The sequence below is a fragment of the Zalophus californianus genome, chromosome 1, assembly GCF_009762305.2.
Source record: "Zalophus californianus isolate mZalCal1 chromosome 1, mZalCal1.pri.v2, whole genome shotgun sequence".
Taxonomy (NCBI): Eukaryota; Metazoa; Chordata; class Mammalia; order Carnivora; family Otariidae; genus Zalophus; species Zalophus californianus.
The window spans coordinates 173,960,585-173,986,433 of NC_045595.1; the positions used below are offsets into that span (position 1 = coordinate 173,960,585).

General features: G+C 38.0%; 1 protein-coding gene and 1 pseudogene across 1 annotated transcript in view; both read right to left on the reverse strand.

The window, feature by feature from the left end:
* Positions 1–25,849, reverse strand: part of NSUN3 (NOP2/Sun RNA methyltransferase 3) — a 55,709-nt gene that overhangs the window by 26,942 nt on the left and 2,918 nt on the right. Inside the window, exons 3-5 of the mRNA XM_027583534.2 lie at positions 16,635–16,978; positions 8,014–8,168; positions 6,945–7,066 (exon numbers count right to left, since the gene is read on the reverse strand). Of these exons, the coding sequence (XP_027439335.1) occupies positions 6,945–7,066; positions 8,014–8,168; positions 16,635–16,978 (621 nt within the window). The remainder of the gene's footprint in view (positions 1–6,944; positions 7,067–8,013; positions 8,169–16,634; positions 16,979–25,849) is intronic.
* Positions 1,022–3,610, reverse strand: LOC113916721 (annotated as a pseudogene).

Genomic DNA, 25,849 nt, shown 5'->3' on the forward strand with positions numbered 1-25,849 from the left:
AAACTCACATCAATATATTTACTTTCTTGCCTATGTTTGCATTTGAAACCTTTATTTCTTATTGTGGAATAAAAGGATTACCTTCTGTTAAAGGAAGGTTAAGACAATAACTAGGTGAGAAAGATTTCAAAGAAAGTAAGAAATTTCTTTGTATGTGGCACAGTGAGTGACAGAGCTATCCCTGATGAGAAAATTACTATTACTGTGTACTTCATTTTCTAGGGTCAGGGACAGGAGGTAAAAGGGGAATTGTGGCTGGCACTATCATTTTTCCCTTCATCTTTTCAACTCCCAGACTTGTAGATGTCAGGGGATTAGAACCATTCTCTGTGCCTATAGCGTGGGTGTCCTACTCTTTCCCCATTATCATCATAACCACACAGCCAAAGGACCCAAAGTTTCAACTACTTTATTTAGATGGCTCCCAAATCTCTTCCACAGACCAAGCATCAGAGACAGGCAATGGAGAGTAGCTGCTCAAGGAAAAGAATAGGAGATGGCTGGGGTGATGGTCTTCCCCGTCTTCTTACATAAAAATCTACACCTGTAGTGAGTGAGATGTCAGTTTTGCACCTTGTTAATATGCTACTAAAATGATGTAATGCTAAAGCCATTCCTTTTGGAAAATAAGATGATGGGAGAGGGGAGTGGCCACTAAGGAAGAGCCATAGTTGTTAGGGCATAAGTAGGTGCCTATGTGAGGTTTATATAAATGCGTGACCTTCGGGTGCCTGGGTGGCTCAGGTGGTTGGGCGACTGCCTTCGGCTCAGGTCATGATCTCGGAATCCTGGGATCGAGTCCCGCATCGGGCTCCCTGCTCGGCGAGGAGCCTGCTTCTCCCTCTGACCCTCCCCCCTCTCGTGTGCTCTCTCTCTTTCTTGCTCTCTCAAATAAATAAATCTTTAAAAATAAATAAATAAATAAATAAATAAATAAATAAATGCGTGACATTCACGACGATGACTGAAATGCTAAATTAAGTTAAGAGAAATGTATTAACTGGAGAGAAAAAAACTAAACTGAAACTAAAACCATGCTTTGGTTATATAAAAGCAATACTAATCAAAATAAATTACAGAAATGCTTTATGTTTATGTCTAATTACTACACAGCACAATAGTGATTTATCATCTTTGGCAGATTAACTTTGCTATAAATTTTTTTTTGGTGCCAATTAAATAGTTTTATTTAAGACATTCCATTTTCCACTTAACAATATAGTGCTTATAAAGTACAATGTTTATTTCCTTTCCCTTTGCATGTACTCCATATTCAAGTATCAAGAATGCCCAGTTTATTTACTGTAGCAGCTCAACATTAAAACTGCCATGGAATTTGCTACAAATTTGGGTCCTTCGAATATTTTGTGTGGAACAATGCTAGACCTATTCTCAGGTTGGCTTAATCAACCTCTTCGATGGTAGGTCCAGAGGAGGCACCACCAGAGGAAGGAGCTCCACCACCAGGGAAGCCTCCAGGCATTCCTCCTGGCATGCCCCCTGCACTCTGGTACAGTTTGGTAATGATAGGGCTGCAGACTTTCTCCAGCTCTTTCTGCTGGTGTTCAAATTCTTCCTTCTCTGCAGTCTGGTTCTTAACAAGCCAATTGATGATTTCATTGCACTTGTCAAGAATCTTCTGTTTGTCCTCATTGATCTTGCCCTGAAGTTTTTCATCTTCAACAGCTGCTTTCATGTTGAATGCATAAGACTCAAGTGAATTCTTGGAAAACACCTTGTCCCACTGTTTCTCATCTTCAGCTTTGTACTTCTCAGCTTCCGGGACCCTGTGCTCAGTGTCTTCCTTGCTCAAACGGCCACTGTCATTAGTGATGGTGATCTTGTTCTCTTTTCCTATGCTCTTCTCCACAGCAGAGACATTGAGGATACCATTAGCATCAATATCAAAAGTGACTTCAATCTGAGAAACGCCACAAGGGGCAGGAGGTATGCCTGTGAGTTCGAACTTGCCATGTAGGTTGTTATCCTTGGTCATGGCACGCTCACCTTCACACACCTGAATAAGCACACCAGGCTGGTTGTCAGAGTAGGGAGTGAAGGTCTGTGTCTGTCTGGTAGGAATGGTAGTATTATGCTTGATGAGAACAGTCATGACTCCTCCAGCAGTTTCAATGCCAAGAGAAAGTGGAGTGACATCCAACAGCAGCAAATCTTGAACATTTTCAGATTTGTCTCCAGAAAGGATGGCTGCCTGGACAGCGGCACCGCAAGCAATAGCCTCATCAGGGTTGATGCTCTTATTCAGTTCTTTCCCGGTGAAGAAATCTTGTAGAAGTTTCTAAATCTTGGGGATATGGGTAGAACCACCCACCAGGACAATATCGTGGATCTGAGACTCGTCTAGCTTGGCATCCCGAAGGGCTCGCTCTACAGGGTTCAGGGTGCCACAGAACAGATCAGCATTTAATTCTTCAAACCGGGCACGAGTAATAGAGGTACAGAAGTCATTTCCTTCATATAGAGAATCAATCTCAACACCGGCCTGCGTGCTGGAAGAAAGTGTGCGCTTAGCACATTCACAAGCAGTACGGAGACGACGAACGGCCCTCTTGTTTTCACTGAGGTCCTTCTTATGTTTGCACTTGAACTCTGCAGTAAAATGGTTGACCATTCTGTTGTCAAAGTCTTCTCCACCTAAGTGGGTGTCTCCAGCTGTGGATTTGACCTCAAAGATCCCATCTTCAATAGTAAGGGTTGACACATCAAAAGTGCTACCTCCTAAGTCAAAGATCAGCACATTCCTTTCAGCACCAACCTTCTTGTCTAAGCCATAAAGCAACAGCAGCAGCAGTTGGCTCGTTGATGATTCGAAGTACAGTAAGACCAGCAATAGCTCCAGCATCTTTGGTAGCCTGACGCTGAGAGTCACTGAAGTATGCAGGTACTGTGACAACTGCATTGGTAACACTCTTCCCAAGGTAGGCCTCTGCAATTTCCTTCATCTTCATCAAAACCATAGAGGACACCTCCTCTGGATTGAAACTTTTTGTCTCTCCCTTGTATTCTACTTGGACCTTGGGCCTGCCAGCATCATTCACCACCATAAAAGGCCAACGCTTCATATCAGATTGGACTACAGCATCATCAAATCTACGTCCAATCAGGAATTTGGCATCAAAAACTGTGTTGGCGGGGTTCATTGCAACTTGATTCTTTGGCATCACCAATTAATCATTCCGTGTCAGTGAAGGCAACATAACTTGGGGTGGTTTGGTTTCCCTGATCATTGACAATTATTTCCACTTTCCCGTGCTGCAAGACACCCACGCAAGAGTAGGTGGTGCCTAAATCAATGCCAACTGCAGGTCCCTTAGACATGGTTGCTTCTGTGTGGGCCTGGCTCGGCTTGAGAAGAAAACAGCTGTCTGGTGATCTAACCCAGTGTTCAATGAGAGTAACTTTGCTATAAATTTAATTACAGATTTAAATTCTAAGTACTCAGCCCTTGTAATTTAGTGTTTTAAAACAATTATTTGCTGACCTCCTTCTACATACCAGACACCAAATTATGTATTAGCAGTAAAAACAGTAAGACTATCCCTGTTCCCATGGGGCTTGTAACAGTCTTGTTGAAGAGAGAGATAAGTACTAGGCAAATGTTAAGCAAAGAAACTGACAATATATTTTTAAATATTTTTAAATGAAAGTAAGGACATGAAGGGAATATCCCTGACCTCTTCGTATTGAAGCCTACCCTACACTCCCTAGTCACAGCTAATTTCTAAAGAATCCAGAGTTAGCCAAGAGAAAGGGGAGAATGAGTAAGAAGAACTCTCAATCAAAAGGAACAGGAAATGCCCTGGCCTCAGAAATGACATTGTAAGGTGAGTTTGAAGAACTGCTCCAGTGGAACACAAAGCAAGAGAAGTCCTGAGACAACGAGGCAAATGAAGTAAGAAGGAACCATATCCAAAGACGACTTGAATATCATACTAAGGAATTTAAATCTTAATGGTAATGGGAACCACTGCAGAATTTTAAAAAGGAGAATGACATAATCAGATTTACATTTCAGATCAGATTTGCTTTACCGTGAAGAGTGAAGTGAAGCTCACACCTGGAGACAAGCAAGGCAGTTAGGACACAGTTGCAAGGATTCAGATAACAGAGGCTGGTGGCTCAGGTTAGGCTATTCAGGATGGACAGAACTGGATGGACTTGAAAAATATGGAACAGGTACAACTGAAACATCTTGGCAATTGACTGAGTACAAGAGAAAGGGGGGTTGGAGATGGATTTCTGACTTAGGCAAATGTATAATGGTATGGAAATTACTGAGATACAAAAGAGAGAAAAAAGGAGGTAGATTAGTGGGGTTTCTATTTGATTTTTTGTTGTATTGATTTTGGGGAGGGACAGAAAAGCATTAGAAATTATAAGTTCTTCTCTTGACAAACTGAGTTTTATGTGTCCAAGGGGCTTCCAAATGGAGATACGTCATAGATAACTGAATATAAAGGTCTGAGGCTAGGGAGAAAGATCTGAGCTTAGATACATACTTGGGAGATAGCGTCTTGTATCAGTTGAAGCTATCAGATAAATAGAGAAGAGAGCCAACATCAGCAGCCTAAGGAAACCCAGAAATTATGGGATGAGGTGGTTAAGGGTAAATTAAGAAAATAAGTAGGAAGAAAACCAGGAAAGCATATGATCACAAAAATCAAGGGAAGAGAATACTATGAGAGGGAACAAGCAGGGGCGCCTGAGTGGCACAGCTGGTTAAGTCTCCGACTCTTCGTTTCAGCTCAAGTCATGATCTCAGGGTTGTGAGATCAAGCCCTGTGTGGGGCTCTGTGCTCAGCATGAAGTCTGCTTAAGACTCTCTCTCTCCCTCTGCCTGTCCCCCCCGCAAATAAATAAATCTTAAAAAAAAAAAAAAGAGGGAACATGCAGTCAACAGAGTCAAATGCAATAGAAAGTATAAACTGGTATAGCTATTTTAGAGAATATATCTAAAATGTTTGATCTTCAATTCCACTTCTTGATATTTAATCAATAAAAATGTTAGTATCATGTCCAATGAGACAAATTAAAGGACGGTTTGTAAAAGTAAAAAAAAAAAAGGAAACTAATGTAAGTATTCAAAAAATAGAGGATTAAATAGAATATGATAGACTGACCCTATTTAATATTTCACAAAAGTTGAAGAGAACAAAGTAAATCTATAAGCAAAAAACTAAGAAAAATTAAGTACAAAAAAAGCAAGTTTCAGAACAATATATACACAGTGATAGCAGTTATTTTTAAATGAATTTCTCTATGCACACATAATTGTAAAAATCCCTAGAGAAAAAGTTTGGAAATTTTTTTGTTTTGGTTAAGTTCACACAAGTCCACCAAACAAGTCCAACAGATAACTCAGTAAAGAAAGCTGGTATTTGGTTGGGTCCATGACCAAAAGGGCCTTTTGCTTCATTTTTATTATTTGAGCTTTTTACAATGAAAATGTTTCCTTGTAATAGTTATAAAATAAAACAGATTTTTTAAATGCTATCAAGATATCAAGTAAAATTAAAACTGAAAAATATTTGTCAATTTAATAGATCTTTAGTAACTTTAACAAGCATAAATTTGAAAGAATAAAGGGAACAGAAAATAGATTACAATGAACTGAGACAAAATGGGAGGAAAAGCAATAGAACATAAAACACAGAAAGCTTGGTAATGAACAGGAAGAAAAAGAAGTGAAGGGAGGATTTTTCATGAGAGAGAAAGAAAAATGATATTCTCAGAAAGCCTGGTTGCTTGATCACAGTTTAAAAAAAAATTAGAGGTCACAGCGCTAATAACCCATCATAAAACTTATTGTCTGTTACAAGGTATAAGGTTAACAATGGCAAGGCCCAGAGTAGCTGGAATAATTAACTAAGAAGCGAGATCGAGAAAATTTAGGTGAGAAAGAAGTCTTATAGCAGGATCTATGCAACATGCCAAAGCTAATAATCCAAAAGGTAGAAGGGTAAAGGTGGTATAAAATTTTCAAAATATCTTAGGGTTTAGTAGATGAAAGGCTGACAATGGAAGCATATAAATAGTTTAACTGCCAGATGAGTAACGTTTAGAAGAACCCTCTGGTAGGTACTACCTAGAATAGCCATATGAGATGATTTCATAATCTGGTACAAGAACAAGACTACATATTAGTTGGTTGTACTACTTAGGTAATGGCATGTATTCATTGTTGTGTATCAATCAGAAACTGGAAGTAAACCATGCTGTCAGAAGTGCGTAAAAAATGTTAATCATTATCATTCCACATGTAAGAGGTAACAAGTGATAATACATCATTAAGTCATATTTTAAAATATTCCAGAGAATTTTTGTTCTGCACTGAACAACAGGAATTACTTGGGAGTTGAGTATAAGTAGAAACTCTTTTGAAACCAGGACAGAATGTCCCAAAATGCCTCTGTTCATAAGAAAACCAAGTATCTCTTGGTGGTCACATGCTCCTGGAAAATTCTTCAAGGGGAGATAAGTGCTAACAATGAACCACAACTTCCTAGGAGGCTGACTCAACCAAAACAATGTATTCATTACCAAAAACATACATCTTGGTCCAAAGCTACTATTATGGGTAACTGTTCAGGTTCTGGTGAAAGAACAGGGTGCTGAACACTAGGTTTGAGACGGTCCTGATAGGCAAACAACTTTAAACCACAGTAAAATCACATGTATCCTTTAAAAGGCAATGCACAGCAATACTACATTTCATTGAGGGGGTGGGGGAGGGGGCAGTGGGGTCTTATAGCATGAGAACTGAAAGGAAAGAGGTTAAGAATTTTCTGGATACAGCCTTTGGAGGAATAATTATCAACACCTACACAGAAATCCCTCCATTTGGGGAATCCCGTGTCATGATTTGTCATGCCTATTTAAATTACATTAGAAACCAGAATAACTTTTGTATTAACAGCCCTCACCTTAAGAGTTCTACCTGCAGAACAGGCAAATTCCTCCTTTGGCTTATCCTACAGGCTGCCTTCTGAGAATCAGAAGAGAACAACCAACTTCGATCATTTGAACACGGAGCATCAACTAACACCTAGAGAAAAAAAGGCTATATAATGCAAATATGCACTGAAAATACAGTCTCAGATGCAAAATACATGGAGAAGCTATGTAAAACATGACAATAAGCAGCTAGTAAGTAAAGACATTTCTTTTAAAACCAAAAATATACTATGGTAAATTCTTCATGACATTTCTTCACTAATACTTTAGAGGAAAATTTCCTGTGCACTTTCAGTGTTTGGTTTTTTGGCAGGGAGAGGGAACAGGAGGGCTAAAAGTCTACTAATGTCTACTCATATTTCATATTCTTGAGGACTATAGCAAAAACTTTTACAAAAGTTACTTGTTTTAAACAGACATTCTATATTTCTGGATTCTCAGCATTTATTTTTGAGAACTAATATTTCAATTTTGTTTTGCTGAAATGTTCTTTTTCTTCAACTGTCATACTCTGATATGAAATGTTACCAAATTAAAGCAATTATATAGTGTACATACTTGTGCACTGACCCAAATAATATCTGCTCTTTTCCTGAGTATCTTTGAAGCACCTGGAAATAAAAAACATTCAATAGGGGCACCTGGGTGGCTCAGCCGTTAAGCGTCTGCCTTCAGCTCAGGTCATGATCCCAGGGTCCTGGGATGGAGCCCCGCATCGGGCTCCCTGCTCCTCCCTCTCCCACTCCCCCTGCTTGTGTTCCCTCTCTTGCTGTCTCTCTCTCTCTGTCAAATAAATACACAAAATCTTAAAAAAAAAAAAATTCAATAATCCCCAATCCCAATGTTACCGCTTCCTTTGAATCATGCTGACCATCAAATGAAAACTGCTTCCTTGTTCACTTTATCAAAATTTCCCAGAGTACTGAGAAATTGTATCAGGCTATGTCTGGAAGCAGATGGAAGACAACAACAAAACAAAGCAACATAACAGTGGTATCACTGGGAGCCCATCAGTTTGTCACAATGTAATAACTATACCTTGTCAAACATTTCAGGCTGGGCATCTCCCATTTCTCTGCCGTCCAATTCAGACACTTTAATTACGTTTACCAAAGGCTGTGGGATGAAAGATTCTAATGTCTGCCTCAGCCACCTCAATCTCAGACTATCATGTTCATTACAGTGAAGATAACCTAAACATAAAGGATTAAAAAGTTTTAAAATGAATGCAATGGAATTGTTAAATTTCCACTTTTGATCAAATAAATTTCAGAAAGAAATCAATTCATCGTAATTATGCAGAAATAGAGCACAGAGGTAAATATTATGATCATCTTAGGTTTTAAAAACAGCAATACACACACACACACAAAACATTCACAATAGTCTTGCCTACACAGCCTGTCAGAAGCTCTGACCATTTATTCATTCAAATTTAATTATGGATTCCTAAAGATATGCTATACAACCAATACCTCATGGTATTAGTAAGACATCGCTCAAATTATGAACTGTCGTAATTCCCGTAACTGGGAAGTTACTTAGCTCTCAAGAGTCTGTTTCCCAAATTGAGGGTTGCTGGGGCGGGGGGAGTATGGGGTAACAAGGTGGTAACAAGGAGGACACATGATGTAATGAGTACTGGGTGTTATATACAACTAATGAATTACTGAACTCCACCTCTGAAACGAATAATACACTATATGTTAATAAAAAATGTTCATGACTTCATATAAAAAAGTCTGTTTCCTCATGTGTAAAATGGGGATTTTATCTAGTAAAAGGATTCAGAACATGCCTCTCCAAAATATGCCACTTTGGCATGTTGATTATTTTCAGTTAAAGGCACTTGAATAGCAGATACAGGAAGGGCATTTTTACCTTCCTTTTTTTTCCTAAAAGGAGATGAAATCCTGTATGAAAAATACTCTCCCTACACCAGAAGGGAAGAAATATTCTTATCACCAGAGATGGGGAGTCAGGGCCAAGAGAAATCTGTACAAACAGACCTTATTAAAAATTCTTCCTGGGGCTCCTGGGTGGCTCAGTCAGTTAAGCGGCTGCGATCGGCTCAGGTCGTGATCCCAGAGTCCTGGGATGGAGCCCCACGTTGCGGGGGGGGGTGGGTCCCTGCTCAGCAGGGAGCCTGCTTCTCCCTCTGCTCCTCAACCTGCTCACTCTTACTTTCTCAAATAAATAAATAAAATCTTTAAAAAAACATTCTTCCTGTCTTCTCCCCCACATATTTTAGTTATTTTCCACAACTGGCACTCTATGTTCAACCTAGTATACAAGCACTTAACCATTGGCCACTTCTGTGGATCTTCCACATTCACATTGGGCAGATGTAGGAGCTGTCCTGGCTTAAAAGCTTCATGTCCCACAGAAGACAACGTTTCTTCTAACAACTTCATAGGCACAGCTTTCGGGATCCCCATGAGGGATGCCCAGTTACAAGAGGACTGCCCAGGAACAAGAATCAATGCACTCAGGAAGACCCAATCAGGGCATCCCTTTTGGGTCTCTGGGGCTTATTTAATCTTTCTCCCAGTGCACATGCATTTTACCTATCAGGGTCTTTTTTATCATGAGTAATGTTGCCTGGAAACGTAGTGACAATCTGTCAGGTTACCAGGGAAACAAAGCTAGAGAACTACATGAAGGTGAAATTTGTAATTCAGAGGGGGAAATATTTTTGTAAACCCTTTGCTCAAATATATATGTATAAATATATATACATCTACATATCTCTCTCTATAGATATATCTATCCATATGTTTTCTCTGATTGTCAATTCATGATTAAAAACATTTAATGACGGCGCCTGGGTGGCTCAGTTGGTTAAGCGACTGCCTCCGGCTCAGGTCATGATCCTGGAGTCCCAGGATCGAGCCGCATCGGGCTCCCTGCTCAGTAGTGAGTCTGCTTCTCCCTCAGACCCTCCCCCGTCTCATGCTCTATCTCATTCTCTCTCTCAAATAAATAAATAAAATCTTAAAAAAAAACATTTAATGATTTCCTATCATAAAGTTCAAACTATTGATTTATTTCAAGGTCTGCGATAATGAGACCTCAAGACAACCTTTCAATTTTAACCTCCCACTGTTTTACCAACATACTCTGTGCTCCACCAAATTTGACTGACTTGTCCACTTCTCATACATACTTTGAACCACTTCTATAGTACTTAACCATATTTTACCTCAAGAGAGATGTTCGTGTGCATTGCTTACCCTTTCTACTACCACCGCACCACAATTTCTATATGGAAGGCACTTAGGAGATGGCATCGATTTTGTTAGGGGGGGAAAGGATTAAGAAATCACCTTAAAGCTACATTTACACAGGTAGTACACTCCTTTTTAATTTATGTGTTTACTTCAGGGGTTTTAGAGGATTTGCTAATGCAGCTTATGGACAGTTGTCTAAAAACCTTAAATCACTAGAAAATGACCTAAGGCAAAAGTTAATGTTATGGAGGAGATGCAACCAAACAGAAACTAGAGTGAAAGAAAAAAAGGAAGTAAATCATACAAAGATGGAGCACAAATATAAAAAGGTTTGTAATCAAGGTGGCTACAGCACTGGTCATCTCTCAGGATATGTCCACAGTCTGAAATTGCTGAGCCTTGGAAGAAACTATGGGGTTTAGTGGAGTAAGGAGGAAGAACACGTAATCTGCTGTCATCTTCTGTCTCCTGCCTCTCATTGGTTAAAGTCCATTCCAAGAGTTGATAACTTCCACACAGTTCAGGTTTGTGCTATCTGGCCCCTACAGGCAAGCCAGAGTCCCAAGGCCAGTTAACAGCAACCACTCAGGTGTGGTGATTTTTGCGTGTAAGCTGGAAGCTATCTGGAGGCTCCTCAATTTGTGGCAGTAGTAACATTAGCAGCAGGTAACTGCAGGAACAGCACGAATCTTTTCTAGGGTTTCTCCAATCTGGAAACAATTCAAGGGTCTGAAGCCTTTAAGGAGTGGGAGTAAAGATGAAGCCAAAGACATCTGTGGTGGAGCATAAACTGGGGCCAAGAAAGCTCCCCAAAGTCACACCTTGTCCTCATCAGATACTAAGAGACTCAAAGGAAAGACCCATGTCTTAATTATTTTTCATTCCACTTCTCCCTTTTTCTGGTTTAAATATTTTATATTCCATTTCTATTATTTTTAACATGCATATGTAAACTTAAAATTTTTAACATGCTTATGTAAAAAAATATAAAGTTAGTCAACCTTACCATTTTCCCTAAAAGATGTAAGAATCTTTTAATTCTCCCTCCCAAACTAGATGCTGTTACTGCATATTTGGGTTTTATTTGGGCTTACATTTTTTAACTGCAGAAAACATCATCATCATTGTCTTCTATAGTCAATGACTTTTAGATTTATCCATATATTTCCCATCTTCTTTGTTCTTCATTTCTTCTTGTTATCTTTTATCATCCATCTACAATGGCTTTCCCTTTTCCTGAAACACATCTTTCAGAATCATTGGTGACAAACATATTCTCTCTTCGTCTAAAAAAAATGTCCATTTCACTTTCGTTCTTCAGGGATATCTTGGTGAATATACTTCTGGATTTTTAGTCATCTTTTCTTAGGACACTGAAAACATCATTCCTCTGAATGCTAGTTTCCACTGTTACCCTCAAAGGTCAATCCTCATTCTACTCTTTTGAAGATAAACTATCTGTCCTCTCTTTAGGAGGATCTTCTCTTTATTTTCAATGTTCTGCAACTTCACTATAATGGTCTACACTGGCTTAGCTGTGCTTACACAATTTCAGAGGGTATTTCCATTCTTCCTCCATCATCAAAATTGAAAATAGACAGTTTTCCTTTCAGTTCCTTGGGATAGGACAATTTCTTCTTAGTTTACCTTACATGGAGGGTATACTATTTTGGAATCTCAGCTTTCTGTAAGTTAACCTCCTAGATTATCTCTTGGGCAAGCTCTGGCTTTGTCTTTTATTCCCACATTTTCATGAAGAAATGAAAATCAACATGCAAGTTTTTCAGGTTAAACAAATGCTCACAAGTGAAAAGCTGGCTTTGATGCTCAACTGATCTTCTAGTTTCCCATTATCTCTTAGATTTTGGTCACTGAATATTTGGAGATCACCAATGCATTTAAAGATTCTGTTTTTAATATTATATCCTACATTTTTTAGTTGTTTTCAGCAGGAGGGTTGGTTAGGAGACCTAGTTTGTCATTCTACAAGGAACCAAAATCTTAGTTATTTCTACATCTTTCACAGTTCCACACCTACCATCCAAAGCCTTGCACACATAGTACGTGCTCACTAATGTGGCTGAGTTGATTTGAAACATAGTATTATAATAAAGAATATCTAAACTGTTAAAACTGAAAATCAGGTCAGCTTTTCATTAATTACAGCTTTAGTCAAGATTCTTAATTCAGCACTTTAAAATAACTTCATTAAAATATAGTTTTATGTTATAATGTTGTTTGACCTAGATGTAGATTTTATTTGAAATTGTCTTAGACTGGTTAAACTTTTTAAAATATGTAATATAAGACATCACAACCCAAGTTTCATATATATACTAAGACTTACTACATTGAAAAAGAATTAACTTCATGTTTAAATCGTCAAAAATAAACCAAATCTTTGTATTTCTTCATTTAAGCAGGAAAAGGGAGTGAATTTAAAAAATATATGAAAAAGTTATTGAGGCTTTACATCTGTGTAAGGCAGCCTTTGGTCCATGGAAAGATATTGGGCTACTAGTTTCATTCATTTATTTTGGTGCAACTAACTTGGAAAAAACTCAATTCTGCCTATTTTCAGTTCTGTTAATTACTCCTTGGAGTAATTATCTAAGGAACACAGTGTGACTATCACTGATGCCATAATTATGATTATCTGAGGAATTATATGCCCCCTCAATGTAAAAACTGGAATAATGATATTGTCCATACATTAGAAGTGATATGAAGGCTAATGATAAGGTTCTCTGAGATATCCGGAGCAATCTTAAAACTTCACAACAAATTTGCTAAAACATGGTCGACAACAGACTAAAATACATCTGAGAATACAACCACTTCAAGATTCTGGTTTACTAAGTACCTGTTATGAACTGGAAACGGTGCTAACAGCTGCAGACACAAAGATAAGTGAGAACCTCTCCTATTCTCAAGAAGCTGTCTAATGGAGGATGCTGGACAAGTCAGTAGTTGAGTGACATCAGGAGACCTCAAAACAGTCAAGTGCACATTTCTGAAAACTTGAGTTCAGACCACAGCTCTGTCACTTACCTAGGGCAATTTAGGTTAACTTCTCTTTGTTTTGGTTTCAGCTTTAAAGTGGGGATAATAATGCCCAACCAATGGTGCTGCAGGGTTAAAGATCATATACATCAGTGATAGTCACACTGTGTTTCTTAGAGCCCTAGGACTTCAGAAACACATATATAAATAGAAATAAAACGTAAGTGTTGAAAGCAAAGACTACTAAAAAATGTTTGAAAACACAGATTTATGCAATGTGATTAGTACTGTCCTCGGCAAATACTAGGTTATTCCGAAATGTTTTTATTACCACCAAAATAAAAAGTGCATCAAATGCAGGGAGTTCTGGAAGGCTTTCTAGGAAAGTTGATTCCTGAGTGAAAACCTGAAGAATGAACAAAAAAGTTAGCAGGGGAGGAGGGGGAGGAAAGTGATACCCATAGGGTGTGCAAAAGGCCTGGAGGCCTAAGGGCGCAGGAAGCAGGATAAAAGCAATTCAGTAAAGCAAGGAGTCTTTCAAATCTTTTCTACCACCAAAGGCTAACTAGATGTCAAAAAGGTATCACTGACAGCAAAGAAAATTTCATGAAGGACAGAGCCCTCAGCAAGGAAGTTGAATAAGCCACTCCATCAAGCTGCATCATTCTTAGTATGTTAATGCCTTCCTATTTAGAATCAGAATTGTTTTCTTTTTCTGTCAAGACCAGGACATAACAAAGGCTGTGTTGACAAAAAAACAAACAAAAAAACCCCACAAAAAATGGATAATCCATCACTGTGCTAACAGGTGGGAGCAGCTGGACCAAAAGAGAAATAAACTAATTTCTTTAATCATCCTAAAATATGAGCTTTCTAGTCATTCAAAGCTATGAGCCTCTTGGCCCAGAATAAAGGCCAGTACCAATCTAAAGAAATTTGTTGTATAAATGCACATTTAGTTGCAGCCATCATTTTAGGTTTTGCTTTTAAAAGCTTATTTTAGCATTGCTTCTGCATTCCAAATTCAAGCACTGTAACTAACCTAATTTGGGCTTTGAGCATCAGCATGAAGACATCTGTACTTCTTACTAAACCATTATCATTAGTCCTACTTAGATGAAAAGCTTCTTTACTTGGAACACTGCCTGTAGTTCATTGCCCTTGATGTAAGAACAGGAAGATTCTTCTCCACTTCAAACTCCTAGAATATTATCAGTTTGCATTTGTATTCCTAATCAAATCACCTTCCCTATCATAAGCATGTGAAATATTTATAGCCTAATTAGGATTAAAATGCTCTCTCTTCAACACGGTACCCAAATTTAATATTTCTCTTCCATTTTTTTTACAATACTAAAAATTCTATATTCAAAATTGATGTAACAAAATAAAAATACTGTCAAAGAACACAAAAAGAAGTAAAAATACTCCTTATAATACGATTCCATAAACCTTCAGCTCAAATTACAAAAATAATAACCTTACTAAACTATCTTTTGTTCTGATTTCTTACATTAAAAAATACAGCAAGCTTCAATAAGTTTTAATAACAATGCTAAAACACAGAGTATGTTTTCTCCTAAATACATAGCTAACTGATATATTTGTACCAATGCCTAGTAAAACTGGATTCACAGTTCTCATCAAAGTTTTTGAAATATATTTCAACAGGGAGTGCTCTCAAAGGAAGATATAAATTAGCAGTCTTCAAACTGGAATATGCATGCCCTAGGGATACATAACAACTTTCTAAGGGATAATAAGCAAAGTTGGATGGTTTTAAAAGAATCAATTTTCAAATCATCAACTTCCTAAAGAACATCTCTGGTCAGGGAATCTTCTTTCACAATGACCTTTCACCAACCTTATAACTGAGGAGCATGCTTCCCACTCATCCAGAATCTTATTACAGCAAATTGTGCCAGGGTGTAGAAATTTACATGGCACCAAACAAAGGCAATTAAACACATGGGTACCTTGGCTAAGAAAGTGAATGAATTAAACAACTAGGCAAAGTAGCCTTTTGTAATTGAGATGGTTTGTAACCCTTTCCCTTCAACAAAATCAAAAGCGGACCTAGAGTGCTCACCTAACAGATCATTAAAATAATGCTTGATGAAAAATATCTCTGTGCTTTGGGGTCATAACTCAAGATTTAAAGAGCTTAGTGAAACTACTATAACACAATTCGTACCATTTCCATCATCTTATCTAAAATAAACAACAGCATCTGCATTTATAAAAACCATCAAATAAACAGAAACTAGACAGAACTGATGCTGAACCCTGTCTTACCAACCTATAAGTAATATTTCCCCAGGGAAATCTGAAATAATTTTTTAAAAAGTCTTATTATCTAATTAGGAAAATAATTTATGATGAATGTTGGTTGACTCATTACTTTTAACAAATATTTATAAAAATGTACATTTACATACATGTCATCATTTTTATACTAATAATGGTAATGATAAGTTACTTCCAAAAAACTTTTTAAAAAGTCTTTTAGAATTGCATTATCTAGGGGAGGCTGGGTGGCTCAGTTGGTTAAGCATCTGCCTTTGGCTCAGGTCATGATCCCAGGATCCTGGAATCAAGCCCCACATTGGGCTCCCTGCTCAGTGCAGAGCCTGTTTCTCCCTTTGCCTGCTGCTGCCCCTGCTTGTGCTCTCTCTCTCTCTCTGTCAACTACATAAAATTAAAAAAAGAAAAAAAAAAAAAGAATTGCGTTGTCTAATATCATACCCATTTGCCACGTGTGGCTATGAGCACTTAAAAGGTAGCTAGTCCAAACTGAAATGTGCTGTACAATACATGCCCATTTTGAAGATTTTGTAAGAAAATAAGAATGCAAAATATCTCTTTAATAACTTTTATTTTGATTACATGTTGAAATAATATTTTGGATGTACTGGGTTGCAATGTATTACTAAAATTAATCTCAACTGCTTCTGCTTTTTTTAATGAGTACTTAAAAATTTTAAATTTTATATGCACTTCACATTATATATGTATCGGACAGAACTGTCTTATAACCTTATGGTCTAATGATACAAAAAATGACCTTAAATGTTATATTTTGTTGCCCAGAAGTATAATGAGATATCAATACAAGACTCTCAAGTATAAAAGTCAATGATAAAATAAAACATCTTTATTATTGGCTTATCAGGATTCATAATACCTGACAGATTTAGGTTTACAAAATGTGGTAGTTTTGTTCAAAATTATCTGCTAGTATGTAGCTGAAAAAAAAAAATTAACACTGATTTCTTAGCTAAAATTTCCATTCGACATACTGTCCTGTTTTTTTCAGATTTTCAAAGTCTGCAAACTCAATTTACACTTTTTCTCATATACTTTAAAAGTATTTTGTAATATATGGATATTTAAAAGCTGTCAATTACTGAAAGAAAAGCACACTACCTGGATAAGCACACTGCAGCAGAGCTATCGATTTGCCTCCAGGAGCAGAACACAGATCCAGAACCTTCTCCCCATCCCTTAATTCCAGAGCCAATACTGGCAGAAGAGAGGCAGCATTCAGGAGATAGTATTTTTTTAAAATTCCAATTTGGTGTCTTTCTGAAGGCATTCTATCCGGAGTTCTGCTAAGGTAACACTTCATTGATTTAGGATAGTAGGGTAAAGATCCTTGAAAGAGTGTGTGATAGCCCTTTAAATGTAAATCTTTTTCCAGTTCAAAGGAATAATTGAATCTGTTAAGAAGGATAGCATATTGCCAGCATGATGGAGATATTAGTATATCCCTAGAAATAGAAAAACAAAAGAATATTAATATTATATATACAAACACAATTTTATATTACCAATCAAGTGAATGTGGTCCTAGTTTCACACTTACCTGTGATTTTTTTCAGTCAGGATTAGTTATCACTGACTTTGCCCTTTTGCCATAGGCTCCAATATGGCTCAACCTACCACTGTTACGATCCTGCCTTTATTTAAAACTTTAGTATTTTATTCATCATGGGTTTTCTTTCTTTTGTATGAATTGTGCCCATTAAAGTATTATTTGATTATTGAGTTTTAGGGGCCCCTTAAATTCTGCATCAGAGGGGAATGCCTCACCTGCGCCTAGTAGTCCGGACCTTCCTGCAGAACATCTTGCCAAAAACACATGGCCTGTCTTTACATACCTCTGAATACATCAAAAGAGATGTCAGTCTATCACTTTGCACAAATGTTTTTCAAAAGACAAAATTTAAAACCTGAGACTATTAATATTGAAGGGAAAAGTACTATCATTAAAGGGTATTTAAAGAGTGCGTGTTAAAGTCTTCCTCTCATGAAATAAAAGTATGGAAAACTATAGTGAACTATACAGTAACAGAGTTAATGAGGCGATCAGTGGTTCAGATGATACAAAACCAAGGATGGTTTAAAAATCACTTATGGATTGACAGCACCGCACACCCCCCCACCCTCCCGCCTTCACCAGAAGATTCTCTTTCCTAATTTTTTATTCGGTCCAACAGATCTCTTAACAGTCAGAAGCTCATATCAACTGACAGATGATATAGCAGGAAATATTTATTTACAAGCTCACCTTTCTAGCTGAGTTATTTGGGAGCCTCATTAACCATGGTCAATTAAACAAATCCCAGCTGCTACTCACCCTGGAGTTGCCTAGGTGAGAAATGGCTGGATTGAAATGTAACACCTGCGACTGGAATTGTGCCAGGTGAATTTCAATTGGGGGCTAATATGTGAAACTGCTTTCTCCTTCACTGCCTCTTACTATGATGGTCCACCAACAGAGGAGCCCAGTGTGTCTGTTTTAGGAATTTTGGAGGATGACAACTTTTTTTTTTAGATTTATTTATTTATTTGAAAGAGAGAGAGAGCGAGCACATGAGAGGGGGTAGGGTCCAAGGGAGAAGCAGACTCCCCACCGAGCAGGGAGCCTGATGCGGGACTCGATCCGGGACTCCAGGATCATGACCCAAGCCGAAGACAGTCGCTTAACCAACTGAGCCACCCAGGCGCCCGACAACTTTTTTTAAGAATGTACTTTGCAAACTTTAGCAGGCATCAAGTGTCTGTAAAAGACTACTACGCCCTACCCCAGGATTTTCTGATACAGTAGGTCAGAAGCACGGCCTGAGAATTAGCATTTCTAGCAAGTTCTCCAGTGATGATAATGCTGCTAATCCTCAGGACCACACTTCGGGAACCACTGCATTAAAACAGACCCAAAGGGGAGATCTGCAAATGTCACTGCTCTAACTTTTATTTCAGTCTATCCTAACCTTACCCTTCCAAACTGGATGAAAATCTACCCAGGGTGTTGACTCATTTAACAGAGAAATAAGAAACATAATTTAATTAATACAGATTGGAGCGCCTTGTTCCTTTAGCTAACAAAGGTAGGACACTTTCAATTGGTTAATATCTGACAGAGCAAATCTCTTTTCTTTTCCTTCAGAATTTCCAAAGCTATTTTAGAATGTTTATTCTTTCAGATGAACTTTAGAATCAGTTGGGTCAGTTAAAAAATAATTTATAAAATATTTGTGTAGATAGACAGAAACCTTGACTAGAATTATATTAAATGCAGTAAATTTGGGGAGAATTAACATCCTTATTGTATTTAGTCTTTCCAACCCTGACTACAATGTTTCTCCATTTAGTCACATTTTCAGATTCCTTAGTAAAGGTTATTTATCTTGCATATTTCCTTTTAACCTTATTGTATGTTATGTTAGTTTAGGAACACTATTTTTGTGTATTATACAATATGTTAAATTTTGAAGGATAAGGAGGAATACCATAGGACAAAATGAGAAGGGAAATCCAAGGACAAAGGCAATAGCCCAGGCACAGGCGTATGAAGGACGGTGCATTGGGTAATTAAAAGTAGTCTGGTGTGGCTCATGGCGGATGATATGGGTCAAATATAATATGATAAAGTTCACTGAAGGACTCTAGGGGAGAAAACCTCATTGCATTTAAAAACATATACTTATTGGGGCCCCTGGGTGGCTCAGTCGGTTAAGCATCTGACTCTTGGTTTCAGTTCAGGTCATGATCTCAGGGTCTTAAGATCAAGTCCCACATGGGGAGCTCAGCAAGGAGTCTGCTAAAGCTTCTCTCTCCCTCTCCAACTGCCCCTCCCTGCACTCACTCTCTCTCAAATAAATACATCTTGGAAAAAAAAACAACAACAACATATACTTATGGCAGAGTGAGTCAGCAATCTTCAGAAATTATTCTCATTCTTTAACAACTAGATAAAATAAGAACTTGCTTAAACAAATTTTCTGACTCCTCCTAACCTATATGCAGCCTTACTAAGTCCCTGAACTTCCTGGAACAAGTTTTCTTTAGCCTTTACCAGTCTCAGGATAAACCGTTCCCTCTGCCCAAAATGACCTTTCTTGTGACCTACAATGGCCCACCTATAGCCTGGCTGACTCCCCTACTCTCTGCTGAGAGGCCGATTTAGGCTTTATCTCCTCAGGGAAACCTTTCTACCTACAAGCAAATCCACCTGCTCCACCTCACCCTGATATTAATAATAAAAATTATGGATTTGTTTACAATATGCATTTTGCCTGCTTAGCTCATTTAACAATCACAACCGTGAAGGACAGCTATTACCCCCATTTTAGAAGTTAGGTAACTGAAGCTTTCAGAAATCTGGCAACTCACCCAAGGTTCTATCACTATTAAGCAGAAATACCTGATTCAAAACCTGGCTGACTTTAAAGTCTAATGAAGTGTGAGACCTTGGTACTGTAGCACTAGTGGCATACCACAGGGGAGAGGCAGAGAATTTTCACTCCAACCCTCGCCTAGTGTCAGTGCCCTGGCCTCCGAATGCTCCTAACAGTGGGAATAGCCTGATACACGCTGCCCTGAGCACCTGCAATAGGACCACTTGATGAAGGGACTGCTCAAGCTGGTGCTTCCTACCACTGAGAAAGCAAAACTGCATATTAATGTGGGTCTCAGCACCCCACCCACCCCATCCCACCCAACTACCAGTGATTTCCCCTCCTTAGCGCACACACACACACACACACACACACTCTAACACTCCAGTGCACTGGCCGGATGATGCCCCTGGGGCTGGCAGGCCAATGGCTGCTCAAGTCCAAAGCTCTGAATGGATGGACAAGTAGCCCAGCAGACAATACTGGCAGTGTACATTACAGGACCTTAAGAAGACACTCACCAGGCACCACACTCCAGGACTCCTCTGAAGATTCATGAGGGGTCTGAAGCTGTTCCACTTACTGGTCTTCAATGACAGAAGTTCAAGTAAATCAGCAGCTAGCAGAATTGGGACCCACAAGATCAGTGACCTGAAGATGTTTGCTAGTACCTCCACTGACCATTTTGAAAAAAACTATGTACCCTCTGGCACGTTTTAAGTTGACATCAAAATCTTCACCACAGATTAAGAACGTAACTTCCAGCATACTATAAAAATTGACATTTTAAAATATAAATTACACCATTTTTTAAAACGCATCCAGTGGAACCTAAATACCAGAGTGATTTTGAAACCCATCATTGTCCATTTAAAAATTCATGGACTGACTCTTCTTGAACAGGTGAAAATTTTACAGTTCCTTTTTCTGTTTACATTCTATTTCCCCATATAACTTTATCTTAATAGATTTTTGTGCTTGAAATCTTTTATTACCCTATCGTACTTCTCTGCCATAAACACACACACATATATATACTAAATTTGTTTTCACTATGGCCTAAATCTCTAAGTGTTAAAATGGTAACTTCTGGATTCAGTTATCAGTAAAATTATTAGTATAAAGTTGATCAAAATATTTACCATAGATTTCATAATTATTAAACATAAAAAGGAAAAGTGTCAGGAAATGGATCTCAATGAAATGAGCTTCCCCCTGACCCTGGTCCCCATATATCCAGAGATGAATATTACCTAGGGCTATACCGAGTCAGGGTCCAAATCAACTATACTCCTGTTTTGTATTCTTACAAGGGCTGAGAAAAACCTTCACTTAAATAAGTGGGTAAGAATTAAATATATTTTGTTACAGCAATGTCTCTCTTTTTGACTTCTATTTCTGAGTTATATTCCCAAATCACTTAATGATCTATCTTCAAAAATATTTTAAATGACCTGTTAGTTGACAACTCAACTGGAGCTCCTTTACTTTTTTGTTAAAAGCAAAACTTGGAAACCACCTCACCTGTCAAAGAATTTGTTAGTCATTAGTCATTTACTTTCTCAACCCTTAAAATGACACTCCAATAGTCTCTGACAGGTAGAGGTGTTGTCACCCTGGAGAAATGCAATGTGGAAGAATCAGGATGGTGAAAATGTGTCCTTTTTTTTGTAAAGTGGGAGAAAGACAACAGAAAGTCAGGTTGGGAAAGGAGAATAAGTACTCCCTTAGGCACATAAGGATCAGAGTAATTTTGTGAAAGAGAATACATGAAAACTGAAAATCTGGAAGTTGATTGCTGTCACTTGCCTGTGCACACATATCCCTTGAAAAAATTGTATAATGATTTGGACAATGTTATTTGATGTTATTATTTTCATTCAATCACAGGCCTGGATTGGCCATTAAAATTGGTACTTTTTAACTTCTGACTTTTAAAGGGGCTAAAAGTTACTACTTCACAGGGATTTGCACAAATTAAGGTTGAATATTTGTGTAAAGCTAACATAAGGGACAAAATAGAAATAGAGATACTAGTTCATTTCTCCTTTCTCCAACCACCCCACTCCATCCCGTTCACAGATTCTGCTAATGCAATCTGCTATATTTTTTCCCCTCTATATGTCAACTATGTGAACTCTGGAGAAGAGTGTCTAAATAAAAAAATATTTACAAACAGGCCAGACTTAACTGAGGCTCTTTTGTTTGCTTTGCTTTCTACAAAGTGCACACAAAATTTCCAAAGTTCATATAAAGATTTCCAATTAATCCTCCCCTCATATATATTGAGGGCAGAATATATATAATCCATCTCTGTATTCCCAGTGGTTAGAACAGTGCCTGGTTTATAAACACTAACTTGTGAGTAAGTAGATGACTTGCTCAAGTCTTAAGGTATTGGTTCTTCAAGACCCTCCCTTGTCAGAAAAAATAACTTAATAAATTATGACAACACAATCGTGAAAGAATTACAATAGCCGTTATCAACAAAATGCAATGGAAACACAAAGGCAGAACTAATTTTGTCAAGGGTATATGGGACAGCTTGATGGAGAATTGTTTAAAAACAGTAATAGTAGGGAAAAATGAAGGGGGGGAATTGGAGGGGGAGACGAACCATGAGAGACTATGGACTGAGAAACACTAATAAAAAAGGGGATACAAATGAAATCCAAATTAAGAAATTTCTCAGGAAGAAGGAAAAGCATTTGGTGGGCATTTAGATTTTGATGGAGGCAGAGTAGTGGTGTATGGCAGTCCATAGTTTTGGAGCCCCCAAACTGTCAAGGTCAGTCAAGGTAAGAGGTACATGGTGCAGAGCACAGGAAAATTCAAAGCATGAAGCTTCCAGGTGTCCTCTCCAGTGGAATCATGGGCAAGGACAACTTTTCCCTGCAACAATGTGTGACCATATGCATAGGAATACTGGCAAGTAGGAAGGCTCAACAAAAGCTTGGCATCTAGATTTTATTGGGCCCCAATCACACAAACATGATCAACTGGCTCATCTTTATTCTCCAGGTCCTTTAGAGCTCAGAGGTGGGAAGCCAAGCTGATACCATGGCCCACAGCCCCGACCACAAATCACGCTGTTAAGACTCTCCAGTGTGTCCCAATGCCCCAGGTAAACAAAGTCACACTAGGCAGGACATTCCAAGGGCTTAGAGATAACCTCCCAGGAGCTGAGGGTAAATGTCAGACTTATTTTTAATTAAGTTTCATTCTTTACCTTTGAAGGTGTGGAGGAGAAAAGAGGAAACATACTGATGGTGATACCTTCAACAAGTGAGAAAAAACATGCAAGTTGCAAATGACAACATAGGTTTAGAAGGGAAAAATAGTATGCTTCTGAGATTGCCTAGTACCAAACTAAGTGAAGTTACCAGAAAATACTGAGAAGAATGTAACAAAGCTTAGAGGGGACTGCACAGCTTGAGATGGCAGCATATTGAGGGAAGTTCAGTCATGCCATGAACGGGCTTACCTGAAAGATAATGTAGGTAATGAGCAGAGCAAAACTTGAACCCACTGTGAACAACTTTAAAGGCTTGCTCAGAAGGTAATTTTTAAAAAAGGTTATTACAAAACAATAAATTTAAATAATTACTAAATCTTCCCCACTATCTAAATGTCTTAGATAAGACAGGAAACTAAAAATAAGTAAATCCCTTTCTAGGTAGAAAACAATGCACTCACCTTTCCCTGGAAGTAAACAGACTCTGAAAGCATGACATTATGTCTTCCAAATAAAAGTTAAATATATATATATATATGTGTGTGTATATATATATATATATATATATATATATGTTCTTACTTCCCCATGCCATCTTCCATGTTCAGACTACTTTCTAATCTCAGCCTTTATTTTGCCCATGGCAAATTTAGCACATTTATGCAAAACTTAAATTACCATGAAAACCCAACAAAAAGGTAGATGAAGCAGAAGGCACAGCTAATTAAATGGATTTGAGATTCAATGCTCATTTTGTTTGGGGTCAAACAATAATTTACAAATCTGTCTGAGCACATTAAATAGAAACATAACTCATTACAGGGTATGGGTAGCTAGACTACTATAAAATCTGAAGACAATATACCTTTTAAAACCTTTTTTTTTTTTTTTAAAGTTATCCATGAATGCCTAATTACACCACAGGTGTGAGATTAGGGGTTAGCAGTGGAAATTCTTGAACCAGAAAGCCTAGACACAAATCCCTGCTCCGGCACTTACTAGCTAAGTAAACTTGGGAAATTACTTAAACTCTATAGTTTCATCACGTGAAAAATGGGAAACAGACCTCAGAGCTTTGTTCTGAGGATCACATAAAGCCAATACCATCTGGCACATAATAAGCATGCAGTAGGTATGTGGTTGTTTGGCTATTCTATGTGAGTAACTTTACATACAAAAACATAATGAATTTATTACACTTCACTATCATCCTTCTTTCTTCTCTATGACAGAAGACATCCATTTTAAAATCTAGTTTTGAAATAGAAACCACAACCATAAACTACTTTTTCATATTACAGTATTTACAAGTTCCTAAAACAGTGTTACTTGTCCTAAAATTATCTCAGAACCACCTCAGACTTTATTATCAGCCAATACTTCATCTGTTTTAAAGAAATGCTTAAAGCTGTCCTTTGTAAATGAGAAAGTGTTATTGAGTTGGTCTAAGAAGGGATTTAATAAGACAACAATGTGACTAAATTCCATTGTCTACAGCTACATAATCTTTTTTTACTGAGCAAACTGTACTGGGCTTTTGCACCCTAGCTTCAGAAGCACCCTCTTCTTTCAGCCTAAGTTATCTGTTTTTTGTTTTTTTTTTTTGCTAAGGTAACTCCTGTTAAGTCACCAAGGCCTGGCTTCTCCTCAGGTCTTTGCTGGCACCCTCAGGCTTTGTTAACTAAGAAGGTTCTCCTGCCTATTCCTATCAGGATATTTATGGAATTAATGGTTTATATAGTTTTAACTAGCCGCCTATCCCCCAGGAACACCAGACTGCAGGCAAACTGGATATGGGGACTGTCTTGCTCTCTGTATTCTACGGGGAATGGAACTATGTTAAGAACTCCATGTAGGCAAGGGAAACAAAAGAAAAAATGAACTATGAGGACTTCATCAAGACAAAAAACTTTTGCACAACCAAGGAAACAATCAACGAAACTAAAAGGCAGCCTATAGAATGGGAGAAGATATTTGCAAATGATGTATCTGATAAAGGGTTAGTATCCAAAATATATAAAGAACTTATAAAACTCCACACCCAAAAAAACAATTAATTCGGTTAAGAAACTGGCAGAAGACATGAATAGACATTTTTCCAAAGAAGACATACAGATGGCCAACAGGCACATGAAAAGATGCTCAACATCACTCATCATCAGGGAAATATAAATCAAAACCACAATGAGATACCATCTTACACCAGTTAGAATGGCTAAAATTAACAAGTCAGGAAACAACAGTTGTTGGTGAGGATGCAGAGAAAGGGGAATCCTTTTGCACTGTTGGTGGGAATGCAAACTGGTGCAGCCATACTCTGGAAACCAGTGTGTAGGTTCCTCAAAAAGTTAAAAATAGAACTACCCTATGATCCAGCAATTGCACTACTAGGAATTTACCCAAAGGATACAAACATACTGATTCAAACGGACACATACACCCCAATGTTTATAGCAGCAGTATCAACAACTGCCAAATAATGGAAAGAGGCCAAATGTCCATCGACTGATGAATGGATAAGGATGTGTATATAGGGCGCCTGGGTGGCTCAGATGGTTAAGCGTCTGCCTTCGGCTCAGGTCATGATCCCAAAGTCCTGGGAGCAAGTCCTGCATCAGGCTCCCTGCTCCTTGGGAGCCTGCTTCTCCCTCTGCTTCTCTCTCTCTCTCTCTCCCTCTGTCTCTCATGAATAAGTAAAATCTTAAAAAAAAAAAAAAGATATGTAT